The sequence below is a fragment of the Protopterus annectens genome, chromosome 13.part0 (genome assembly GCF_019279795.1).
Source record: "Protopterus annectens isolate FY-2018-M chromosome 13.part0, PAN1.0, whole genome shotgun sequence".
NCBI classification, from domain to species: domain Eukaryota; kingdom Metazoa; phylum Chordata; order Ceratodontiformes; family Protopteridae; genus Protopterus; species Protopterus annectens.
Genome location: NC_056747.1, coordinates 63,970,819 through 63,983,907, shown reverse-complemented (window position 1 = coordinate 63,983,907; position 13,089 = coordinate 63,970,819). Strand labels below are relative to the sequence as shown.

Here is a 13,089-nt window from a genome sequence, read left to right as displayed (position 1 = left end):
ACTCATGCCTTCAAGAAAGCTGATTAGCTGTTTGTATGAAGGTAAGCGTAAAGGACAGCCAGTGTGAAAATAGACCATTTCCAGATTATTTTCTCCTGCTGCAGCCTTTTATGTTTCCTGTAGTAATCCACTTCCTGTCAGGGATAGGGCCCATTTCACAAGTGATCTGGATTCTTTGGTGGCTTTCTAAGAAGAAATGAATGCTAGAATTTTTCTAGAGGCAGCAAATTGGTCCTCTATACAGACTTTACTAAAGCACAGCAAAGTGGATTCCATTTTCAGATCCAGAACAGTGCCATTCTTCAGAGGCACCTAGAGTCTCAATTTATTTGCAGACTCCCTTTTTAGTTTTAAGCTATGCTATTTTTTTCTCTTATGTGCCTTTTTCTTTATAGCTTGCTGTTGGATTTGTTTCCTAGCATTGTTCCTTTCAGGGCTGTTTCCTTCCTTAGCCAAAAAAATGGTCTTAGGATATTCTTGCTGTAACTGTCCTTATATAGTGTGTATGTATGTATATATGTGTATGCATATATATGTATGTATACTCTTGCATGTATATTTGCTTGAATGTATATATGGAAAACGTAAACATTTATATACTCTTATTCAGTTGTGAAATATCTTGCAATGCTCTACCAGGTTCGTATGTACTCTCATTGTATATTCTGTACACTTGTATTTTCAACCAAAAGGGGGGATAGCCTCTTATTGTATACTAACGGCTGTAAAGTCTACAATCTGTATGGTACTTCTCTGTAATGTCTGTTTTGTAAATTTTTCTTCTGTCTGTAAACTTATGGAGTTTTTCTCCCCAGGACTCCGCTGAAAATGGACACTTGTCAAGTCAGACTATCCTGGCAAACAAATGTTAAATAAATAAATAAATACATTATATGGAGCTCCCTTCAAGCTCCTGACAGAGAGCATGGAAGGCATCCTTAAACTTTGAAAGCCGGCTAGTCACAAGGAGTAGAATCCCGAATAGCTTAGGCCACTTGCAAGAGTAATCTAATTACATCTGCTGCTGTGGTAAGTTTAGTTACACAACTGTACTGTCCCTTTGGAGTAGAGCCTTATTTTATTTGGCTTGACCTCTATTATTTCAGCATCTACTTCAGATTTTTTCACTTCTCTTTGGGAACCACAGGTTGCTTCATGGGTCATCTTTGACCTTTACAGGATTGATCTCAAAGCTGTCTGCATCTTCAGCCTTCCCCTGACTCTGAGATTCCATTGAGGTTGACCTTTTCTTTGACACCATAAACAGCTTCTTCCCTATCATCAAAATCTCTTCTTTGCCTCAAAATGTTGACATCAGTACCTATAGGCATTGATCTCTGCCTGCTGGATCCCTTTTCCTTAAGGTCAGCAATTTTCCTTTGAGGTGGCCTTGACCTGTACAGGGTCAACATTAATTATAGCTGTATTCCCTGACAGTTGGGTGTGACCTCTACAACCTTGTTGATGTAGATGCTGTTTGAAGCTATCTGGGTTTTTCCATTACAATCATGCCTTGTTTGTTCATTCTGGTTGTACAGTCCTAGGTCTGGTAGAGATTACGCCTCTGACCTTAAATGTCCTTTTCATGGATAGTATCCATTTGTACCAATAGCTTCTCTTGACTGGACTTTTCACTGCATATGATGTTGGAACCCCTCCTCTCCTTTCCTGTTCTCCATTTCCCTTCATGTCTCCCTTTGGCTTTTCTTTTTTTTCAGCCACTTCAACCTTCCCTAACATGTTCTTTGTACCTGAATGTCTCTCTGTAGGAAATCTGGTATTTGATAGACATTTCTTCTGCAAACGTTTTTACGTTGTTTAGGAGATCATTTTCTGTTAATTTCAAATGTGTTTGGACAGCTCTTACACCCAAGCAGTCCTTTTGCCACATACTGGATGTTTTTGAGAGAGTTCAGTCTTAACCTTGTTTCCACCTTGGGTTTCTAGTCTTTTGTTAGCTATGACAACACCTTCTTCTTCCTCTAGTACATTGCATATTATGGAAAGGATTTACTAACCCACAGATAATTATCCCTTGAGGCCCCTTAGATAAGGGGACAGGATTTTTTTGCCTGTTTTGCATTTGTGTCTCGGGTAGTACATCATCTGTTTTTCTTTTTATCTTCAGTCCTCTTGGGTTTGTGGGTTTATCGATAACTTGGCATCTCTAAAGATGAGGTTAGCATTGCCATAACCTTCTGTGCTTGCTGGCTGCTCCGTTGTAGCAGCAGTGCATGATGTGACTTGAGTACTTTGGATGGTTTTGTGACTTAGATGTGGTAAAGTGGGGATTCTTTATAGACCTTAGTCATAGGAAATCTTACTGGGGGGAATGTTTTGTTCTGGACAGAATGAGGTTTTACTTGAAGGAATGTCTTTTCTCCTAAAATGCTTTTAAATATTATACTAGCAAAATGTTAAGGCTATATGCTGGTGTGTTCTGATAATCATTTGTGACTTTGTTTGCAGTATTCTTAGACTGATTAGGGCTGGATATGATGGATCCTGTCACCAGCAGTATCTAGGGTCTGATGCCAGTCATGGTCTTGACTCTCTAGGGTCTCCATTGTTAGTATGGGTAGATCTCACAAAGTCCTGGTTCATGTTTAAGGCAGGACTTCACTTTCACTAGGACATTTTTTGTGGGTATGATGCAGTCTCTTTAGAGACTCCTTAGATCCTGTTAACCTTATTAGGATATTGATATGGGTCCTCTGCAGGTTCTGTGAGCTGCTGATGCAGGGTCATCTGAGCCAATTGCTTTGCTCTCTGCTGACATTGAGGGTTTGATATTTCATATCTGGTTAATATCTGAACCAGGTTTGGCAGCAAGAAGACCAACATCAGGATGCGTTTGTCTTCATGACCAAGCTTCCTGGTCGTCTGTTTGGCTCACATGCAGAGCAGTTTCATTCCTTGGTTTTATGTCTTTCTACCAAAATAGCTAATGAGACATTTGCAGCTTAACTATTCTTAGGTGTAGTTCTCTTGTTTGAGTTATTCTTCCCATCCACATACTTCTACATTGGGTTTTCTCAGAGTGTTGTTCAGTGTGATCTCATTCTTTGGTCTGCATGTCTGAATTTTTGCAAAAAAAAAAAAAAAAAAAGTGGGGGAGAACAGTAGCTCATAACAGCAGGCCATATGAGACAAAACTGATTATCATTTGTAAGTGAAGCAGGCTCCTCTACCCTTCATCCTTCAAGTCCTTGAACGTCTGCATTTGGTTTTATACCTAGGCGTTTTCAAAGAAGACGTTTCTTATATTGTCTGTGGTACAGCATCCATGCCTGTTGTCAGCTCAGACTTCAGCAAAGTTCATGTCCCTTTAGGAGACTCTGTAATAAAGGTCGGTCTCTTTGCCCTCCAAATTTCTAGATAACAAATGACTATGCAGCTTCAGTCTCTTAGTGCACATCTCAAGACAGCTGACGTGATTCTGTGACCTTCATTGTTGCTGCCGCTGAGTGGACATCATGTGTATTTTAAAAATAACATCAGCCATATGTGTTTTTCTGCAAATGTTTTATTCCAGGGCCCATCACTTTCTGACACCAAGTTGAACTTGAGCAGTTAACCTGGGACTTACAACGTTAGATAAGAAAATCATGTACTTAAAGTAATAGTTTACATTAGCAGCTTTATTTCTGTTCCCATTCCTTCCTTCGCTCTCCTGAACTTTGGGCCTAGAGGAGACTGCTTTCTTAGTTTGTGCTTGCTGTTTATTTATTTATTTTATTTGTTGCTTTGTCTTCATGGGCTTCAGAGATCTGGATCTGAGTCCCTTGGTACTGTATATTGTGGGAAAGGGGTTAGGGTAGCCTGAAGAAAGTTTTGTATGCCAGATTGTTTGTCTTTCGGCTTTTCCCGGTAAGGGGTCGCCACAGCGGAACTCCGGTCCGCTAATGATTGGCAGTTGATTTTTATGAAATGCCGAGGTGCCAGCTCGACGCCCAACCTTCAACGAAGGCATGCCCATTTACGCACGCATGTCTTTCAAACGCTACCCAACCGCGGGGAGGACATGCACACTCCACACAGAAGGCACTCCCAAGCCCAGCCAAGAATCAAACGGGAGAACCTCTTGCAGTGAGGTAACAATGCTACCGCCGTACCACCGTGGCATGTATGTGCTGTTAATTCTAGAAATGATGGAAGTGAGACTACCAACTCAAATCTGACTTTATGGCAAGTACTTACCTTCTGAATATTGTATGCTGCTGACAACTTTAGGCTGCATAACTTTCTCGGCAGTGATCTTAACTACTGGAGTTTCAACTTTAAGCTGTTTATTCAACACAATATGCAGTTTGATTTTAGAGGTAAACAGGACAGTTTTCCACATTGGAAAAAACTCTTCAGAAGAGAAGGCAGCAAAGCTGTAACATTATCACCCGAAAACAGTAAGACAGATTCCTCAACTTGCTGAAGTAGTTGTGTTTTGCCGCAAAACGTCCACACATCATCTGTGATTATGGAGGGAAGGCTGAGCACAGTTCATTGTCACTGACTAGCTCACACACACAGCAGTCAAAGTGGTCAAGGATTAATAAATTAACTCTGACTGGCCAGTATTCATTTAGTTCTTAATTATTTAACTATAAAAGGCTTCTGGTTTTGTTGCAGGACGAAATCCTGTTCTTTTAATTAAAAGGGTAATCTGTTTTAAGGTAGCTTCGACTGGCTTGTGTTCATGCTGCTGGATTTTTACCGGAATTACATCTGAGTGAGACTCTGTTCTACTGTGCACTTTTGTGATTTTTTTGTTGTCAACCTGCAGCTTTAACTGGTGCATTCCATCTGCTGGAAGCTTCTGGATTTAAACTTGATGAAATGCAAGGTAATTTTTCACAGCTGTATTCAGTCTGTTTTCAATTAAAATATGACAAAAACATTCAATGGTTGATGTATTGTTTTATTTTCAAAATATGTACAACGTGAAAGTAAAATAACTTGCAGTGTTGCTGTTTATCTTTAGATTAGTGTTATGTCTGCATTTCACATCATGTGGGTAATATAGGTACATCATAACAATTGCATCTTTTTTCTGTGTCACAAGCAAGTCTTCAGCCAGATGACATTTCATTGAGAAAATCATTACCAGATGAGGCTTTTTGTGATGCTAGAGCATTCCATAGATCTGGGAAGGCTGCAATTGTGAGGTCTCTGTGCCATCATAAATATTGTTGGTAGTTTAACAAGTGTTCTGATGTTTTGATTATTACAGTATCTCCTGCAAATCTCCTGCAGTGCCTACGGATGGTGATTAATGACTTGTATATTTGACATTGTGGAGGTGGATTTTCTGGCTGAACAAGCTAAAATAGCAATCTTTTTTCCTATATTAGTCCGGGTGACTGGGGAGCAGACCGTCTAAATCTCTAGAAATTACATTTAACTATGTTTTTAGTTAGCCTTTTTTTTTTTTTTTTTTTTTTTTTTTTTTTAATGCATTTAAAAAAAACTAAAACAGGGTGCCACGAAGAGTAATGAACATTAATAGCTTTATTAACTTTTTTGTTTTTTTTTGCATTTTCAGGCTTCCTCAGTTTAATAGCAATCAAGTCATCTTTGCCACCTAAGATTATATTATTTTTTTCTAAATTAAAAGTATGTTAAAGTATTTTTTTTTATTAAATTATGTGAAATGGCAAGGCAATTTCAACTCTTTCTTTCCTTTATCCATTGGAGTCCCACAAGGCTCTATCCTAGGACTACTACTGTTTAACCTATTTATCAACAACCTAAATACAGCAGCTAGAGAGCCCAACGTAGTATAATACGCCAATGTCTCCACTGTAATATAGGTTCATAGGTTCATAGGTTCATACTAGGCTATCTGCCCGAGGGCATTTACAAGCCTAGCCCATAGTTTTGTGGCTTACGCCACCCCTTTAGTATGGGGAACTATACCCATTATTTTGCTGTGCCTCTGTTGAGCAGTGACACTGAGGTAATCCCTGGGGTATATCTGCGATCTCCCATCCATTGGTCAAGATTTCTCTTGAACAAGGCCAGCGAGGTGCTCTGCCTCACATATACCGGGATTTTATTCCACAGCATAGGGAGTCTTTGGGTGATGAATCTATCCCTCCAGCACGTCCTATTAATAGCCGTGTTGAGGTTTAAGTCTCCGCCCTTGTGGCTCTGACGGATCTAGATTTTTTGAGGTGAAGCATATTCATCAAATCTGGGTTTGACATGGCCTTGTATGTTAGGCAAAGGTCACCTCTGAGCAAGCGGTAAGCGACTGAATAGAGCTGGAGTTCTTTCAGTCGGGCAGCATAGGACAGATGTTTGAGACCCTTTATCCTTTTGGTGAGGAACTTTTGTGGCCTCTCCAGCTGCTGCAAGTGTCGGGTTAGATACATTCCGAATGGGGCATTGTACTCAATCATTGGTCTGATGAGTGATGAGTATAGGGAGACTATGACCTCCCTTGATCTAGATGAGAATCCCTTCATGATAAGGTGGGCAATGTAGAAGGTCTTCCTAACTACTTTAGCTACATGGGTGTCGAATGACAGACTACTATCAACCTGGGTCCCCAGGTCCCTGATAACTTCTTCTGTACTCAGTGTGTACATATATGTGCTGCTAGGACACTTCCCATGCTCCACTCACTCACCCAGAAATCCTTCTCCTCCATATAAGCTCAACAACTCATCCTGAATCCAAAAAAAGACACTACTACTGTTCACCCCCAACTCTTTCTCCCAAAAATACCTTTAATATACTGTTATCCAACAAGGCCTGTATAGAACTGGTGTCCCACCACCTGAAATTTCATCTCCATCTTCAGCAAGCCATAAAGATGAGATGCCAAAGGCTAGGGTGCGTATATAGAGTAAATGACTATCTTACTGACTCTGCTAGACAAAACATAGCCACTTCTTTTCTGCTTAGCACCCTGTTATATGCTTCTCCTATCTTAACCAAGCTCCACTACTCTCCATCAGCCAAACTAAAGCAGTGCTACCGTAAAGTAGCCAAATTCGCAACCAACCAGTAAAGGTTCACAACTATGCCCTCCTCCTGTCGTCTTGTCTCCTTCATCTTCATTGTGTCTCCTCTCCTTTTTTCTTTGAGCTGCTCTAATTCTTTATCTTAGCTTCCTATGTCCTAGTCTGTTTAGTAACAAATGTTCTTATGTAAACCCTGACAATCTATGCATACCGATGATATTGCATTGAATATACCTACCTATACTTAAAATAAAATGTAACTTGTATTTAATTGAAACCGTGTCCAAATGATATAACTGATGTCAAGGATGTCTGAATAATGGAAATGTTGTTCATGAGTGAAACTGACTGTAAATGATGAAAAAATGCAAAAGATGTCCATGATGTCTGTTTTTCTCTCCACTAAAAAAGGACACTGCTCAATCAGATAATCAAATGCCAATAAATAAGCAAATAATGTTAAATGATCTTTGTAGTGGCATTAAAAAAAACAATGTGGAGCAGTGATATTACAATATTATAGTAGTTGTATAAATATGTATTTTCTGATTCAGGTACTGTTTATATGCACAGCCAATGTGACTGACACCATTCCTGAACCCCTGCGAGACCGAATGGAGATGATCAATGTGTCGGGTTATGTTGCACAGGAAAAACTTGCGATTGCTGAGGTAAGTTTAAGTTCTAAAACATTTGTAACCAGTCTTCTGACTGGGTTAACAGAATAACTGGACTTGAACAAGTGGAGATAGTTTTGCACTTTTTTTAAACTAAGTCACTGGATTAGAAAATGGCACCCTGTAAATCCCTGCACATGTAGGCTGGTAGTTTCATAATACTGTTCATAGTACTATGCACGACTGAGGTTTTCTACATTATTCTACTTGAAAATCACAGGAACCAAACATCCAAACACTTGAAATTCAAATTTGTTTGGTTACTCGGGTGACATTAGTTGTTCACCTTGAGCAGAATGCCCTTGGGGGGTGCCTAGGGCCTTTTATCTCTCTCTTTTTTTCGTTTGTATAGTACATCACATGATAAGAAGTGCTATTGCTTCTAATACTGGTATACAGTCAAACCCTGACAAGTTTAATGGCAGGTAAACACATTCTCTCACTTTCTCTACCTAGGAAAGGAAAGGGTAAGAAACTGGCTCGTTATCATGTCTAACAAGCCTAGGGCAGAACCTTTCTTTTCTTGGATGAGTTTTGTAGACCATGGTCTCTGGTGTACAGTTGTCTCTTACCTATGCCTTGTGTTGGTGAGCACTTCTTCACGTAATATGTGATAAAGGCTTTGTGATTTTATTTTATTTATTTTATTTTTGCATTTGATTACCAGAAAAGTCAGACTGGGATGATTGGCATATCACTTTTCAGCTGAGGCCGGGGTGAAAAGCTATATAACTAGATAGAAGTAGAGAGATTTGTGACAAATACAGTGAAGAAATACAAAATATTAAATACCATTTAAAAAAAAAACAGTCATAAGAATTTTGTCAAAGTTCTTTACATGTGCACTGTGATGCAGCCAGACCCTTAGAGGCCAAGAGATTGGTTGGCTCGTGCATAAAGGTAATTGGAATGTAGGTATTTTTTTATCATGAAACCCTTTAATGCATAAGAAATGTGATGGCTTTGTTTTTAACAGATAAACAATCCGAAGAACCAGAGGCTGGTACTGCCAGTGGCCCTTCTGTAGGAGTAAAGTATTTACCTGGATGACTGATTGCACATCAAGACTCTAACTATGGAGATTTTTGGTACTTATCTAGTTCTGGAACCAGAGAAGAGTGAACAGAAGTGGGAGATGCATGTCTTATCAAGGGAACCAAAAACAGGAAAGGGAGATTCATTAGACGGAGGTCAAAGGTGAAAGCCTGGAAGTTACTGCAGAGGGTTAAAACTGCTGCTGCAGAGGGTTGAGAATGCGAGCTGTAATTTCTATGGTGTGTGTGTGTGTCTTTCGGCTTTTTCCCGGTTAGAGGTGGTACAGCGAACTCCCGCGCTAATGATTGGCAGAGTGCTTTTACATGCGCTGGCCTGCCTAACAACGCACAACCTTCAGCGCCGAACACATTCACGCATTTCACGCGTACAACACACGAACAATTAACTGAGAACGAATCGACGCCAACTGGCGACAACCTTTACAACGCACGCCAGCCACTGTAATTTCTATGGTACAGGATTTAATTCCCCTCAGTCCTCAATTAGTTTACTTTGTGACTTTGAGTATGTCACTTAACCAGGGGGCTTTTGGTATGGATGGCTTTGTTCCTCCTCCGCTTGGCCAATATATTTTTTCTTTTGTTGTGTAACCTATTAATGTTGTGATTCCACCAGGGTGGCTTGTCATCTGAGTTTGTCTTATTCTTAATACAAGTAGACACAGCTCACTCTATACACCTATCAGAATGGCTCTACAGAGATTTTGTAAATAGCTCAGCATACGCTATGGTGTTTAATAGATTTTGGGGTTCTTGGGATTTGGCCAGTGTGTCACTTAGGTTCATAGGTAGGTACTAGGCTATTGGCCCTAGGGCCTATATAAGCCTTGCCAAAAACGTACCCTGGCTTTCGCCACCCAAGAAAATTATTTTCCTGTGCCCCTGTTGAGCAGAGCCACAGAAGTGATCCCCAGGGTGAATTTCCTATCTCCCGTCCAGCCATCAAGATTTTTCTTGAAGAGTGCTAATGAGGAGCTCTGTTTGACATAGATAGGTAGTCTGTTCCAGAGTATGGGAAGTCTCTGGGACAGGAATCTATCCCTCCAGCTTGTTCTGTTTATTGTAGTGACAAAGTTTAGGTCCCTAGAGCGTGTAGCTCAGAGGGATTGGGATTTCTTTGAGTGGAGCATGTCCAACAGCTCTGGGTTTGACATAGCTTTGAATGTTGGGCAGAGATTGCCTCTGAGTAGGTGATATGTGACGGAGTAAAGATAGAGTTTTTTGAGACTGTCTGTGTAGGAAATCTGTTTGAGGTCAGTAATCCTCTTTGTTAGGTATTTCTGTAGCTTTTCCAGTTGTTGTAGATGTCTTGTGAGGTACATACCAAAAGGGGCATTGTACTCTATAATGGGTCTAATGAGTGATGAGTAGAGGGGAACAATGACCTCTTTTTTTCTGGATGAGAAACCTTTTGTGATGAGGTGAGCCACGTAGAAGGATTTCCTGACCACTGTGGCGATGTGATAATCAAAGGAGAGACTACTGTCCACCTGTGTCCCAAGGTCTCATCACATTTTCGGCGTTAAGTAGACTACCAGCTATGTGGTAGTTCATGGGTACAGAGTTTTTACCAAAGGGGATGACAATACACTTTTTGGCATTGAGCTTCAGGCCATGGCTTTGACACCAGGTATCTGTCTCAGTGAGGCCCTTTTGTAGTATGTCCACATTGTTAGGAGTTTTGATTATGGCTCCTAGTTTGCAGTCATCTGCAAACTTTGTTAGCCAAAGACCTTCTGTGTTGGCCTGTATTTCAGAAAAATAGATGCCAAACAGGAGAGTACCCAGGACTGAACCCTGTGGTACTCTACTTGTCACTGGTCTGAAATCGGATTTGGAGTCTGCTACGTTCACAGTGTGGGTTCTGTCCGTGAGCAAGTTGGCAACCCATCTTGTGACATAGGGATTTATACCTAGTTTAGTGAGCTTATCTATAATTCCAGAGTGGAGGATGGTGTCGAAAGCCTTGGTGAGATCTAGATAAGCTGTGTGAACCACCTTACCCTCATCTATGGCTTTGGTGACTGCTTCAAAGAAGTCAGTCAGGTTTAGGAGACATGATCTGCCTTTTACAAATCCGAACTGGGTAGGGTCCAGTGTTTGGAGATTACCAATGTCTTTGTTTGAGTTCCATGATGATACGTTCCATGGCCTTGCAGACCAGGCTCATCAGGCTAATGGGGCGGTAGTTCCCGGGGTCCATCGTGGCTCCCCCTTTGTGGAGTGGGATAACCATCGTGCTGCGCCATTCAGTGGGCACAAAGCCTGAGGTGGGGCTATGACTGAACATGGTACTTGCGTAGGGTGCCAGTTACTTCTGTAGTTCATGTCGAACGCAGCCTGGGATATTGTCAGGTCCCATGGATGCTGTGTTCTTGGCTTTGGAGAGTGTGTTTTTTTTTTTTTACCTGTACAGCCGTGATTACAGGAACTTTGCATTCTTCCGGTATAGAGATGGGCCCTCTAGGGGGTGAGAGGGGAGTAAAGTTAGCACTGAACCTATCTGCCAAGATGTTTATTTAGTGCCATTGTGCTGTAACTCAGAGCAGATATGAGTGTTGTCATTGAGATTCTTGACATAGCTATAGAATGCTTTATGGTTGTCTTTAGAGTCAGTGGCAATTTTGTTTTCGTAACTAGCTTTGGAGGATTTTATGAGGGCTCTCAGCTTCTTACTGAGGTGGACCAGGGAGTTCCTCCAGTCAAGGGATTTTACTCTCTTTTGCAACAGTTTCTTTCTTCTGTTGTAGAGTTTGTTTATGGCAGAGGACCACCAGATTGGCTTCCTTTTTTTGGAGGATAGCATCTTGGTCCTATTAAGGATAGCATGATCCATGCACTCGTGTAAGTGTTTATAAAGTGCATTTGTGTAGGATTCAGCAGTCGTACCTCTATTGTCCGTCTGCATGGGTGTCATGAAGTTTGCCACTTCTGTCTTAAGAAGTGTGAAGTTGGCTTTGGAGAAGTTTTTTATGGTGGTTTCCCTAATTGGGGGTGTGGGCAAGATGTGGATGTCTAGGGTGATTAGCTTGTGGTCGGATCTGACTAATGAGGAATTGACCTCTGGTGTGGAACACCAGTTGCCCATGTTGGTAATGACCAGGTCTAGGATATTGCTGCCCCTGGTGGGGGTGTAAATAAGTTGATCCAAGGAGTTGGAATTTATGAATTCCAGAAAACATTGAGCAAAAGAGTTGGTACTTGAGTAGTTTTCCCAGTTAATGGTGGGGTAGTTGAAATCGCCCATTAATAGGGTGTTAGGTTGTACTCTAATACTTTCCAGTGTATCAAGAAATGAGGAGTGGGAATCCTGGGGCATGGTGGGGGGTCTGTAGCAAGCTACAATTTGGATTGTGGTCTTGCCCAGAGTTAGTTACACTTGGATAATCTCGGATGCATTATGCTGTGCAACTAGCCTGCAGGTGTGGATATCCTTAATGAATGTGGACACGCCTCCACCTTTAGTGCTTCATTCCGGGTTAGGTGGCCGAAAGGTGTGGTATGAATTATAGCCTGGTAATGCAGGGGTACTCTCTGGAGCTTTGAACCAGGTCTCTGTCACTGCACAGATGTCAATGTGCTCCATTTTAAGGAGTGCCTCGAGTGAGTGCATTTTGAGGTTTAGACTTCTAGCATTGAGTAACATTACCCTCAGATTTTGCTTGCATGTACCTGTTACGGTGGTGAATTTGTCATTTGAACCTTGCCTAAAAAAGGTACTATAGGGGTGGCAAGAGCCTTAGCCAGTATCCGGAATCTCAAGTGCGACAGGTGCAAGCCATCTCTGGCAAAGCATCATGGTCTGTCGATCATGTCGTCCCAGGCAGACAAATACTGGATCCCCTTAGAATGACACCAGAAGCTTAGCCAATTGTTGAAGTCAGTCATTTTGTCCTTGTACTGTGGCATCATTCTGGGTGATGGCAGGATGCTGCTCAGGGCCAGGGTCATACCTGCCTGGGCTACAAGACCGGAGAGCTCCTCTATTCTCTTTTCATGTAGTCCAGGGAGGTATGTCTCATGTCATTCACACCAACATGGACAATGACAGTGTCATATTTGTACTTGTGGAATGACCTGAGTGTGTGCGTTATGTGGCAGATCCTGGCACCTGACAGGCAGCTGACAGTAACTTTCTCCTTGATTAGCCTGGTGAGTTCAACATCAGTGTGCCTGACCAGAGTCACCTATGACTAGAGTGTTGGGTATGTCGTTATGCCTTATGGGCTGTGGTTGAGTGGCACACTGAGTTTGTGGGCTATGTGTCATTTGGGTTGTGTTGGGGGGTGAAGTTTGCTTGCGTTTCTGCTTTGGAAGTCCCTGATGCTTGGGCAGGTTTTTATTGAGAGCCTCCGTGAATGTAGGTTTGTGTTTTGTGTTTCTGTGTGTGTG

At 41.5% G+C, this 13,089-nt stretch overlaps 1 protein-coding gene across 1 annotated transcript in view; it reads left to right on the top strand.

The window, feature by feature from the left end:
* LONP1 (lon peptidase 1, mitochondrial) overlaps positions 1–13,089 on the top strand; it is an 843,750-nt gene that overhangs the window by 616,873 nt on the left and 213,788 nt on the right. Inside the window, exon 13 of the mRNA XM_044090626.1 lies at positions 7,520–7,636. Coding sequence (XP_043946561.1) covers positions 7,520–7,636 — 117 coding nt within the window. The remainder of the gene's footprint in view (positions 1–7,519; positions 7,637–13,089) is intronic.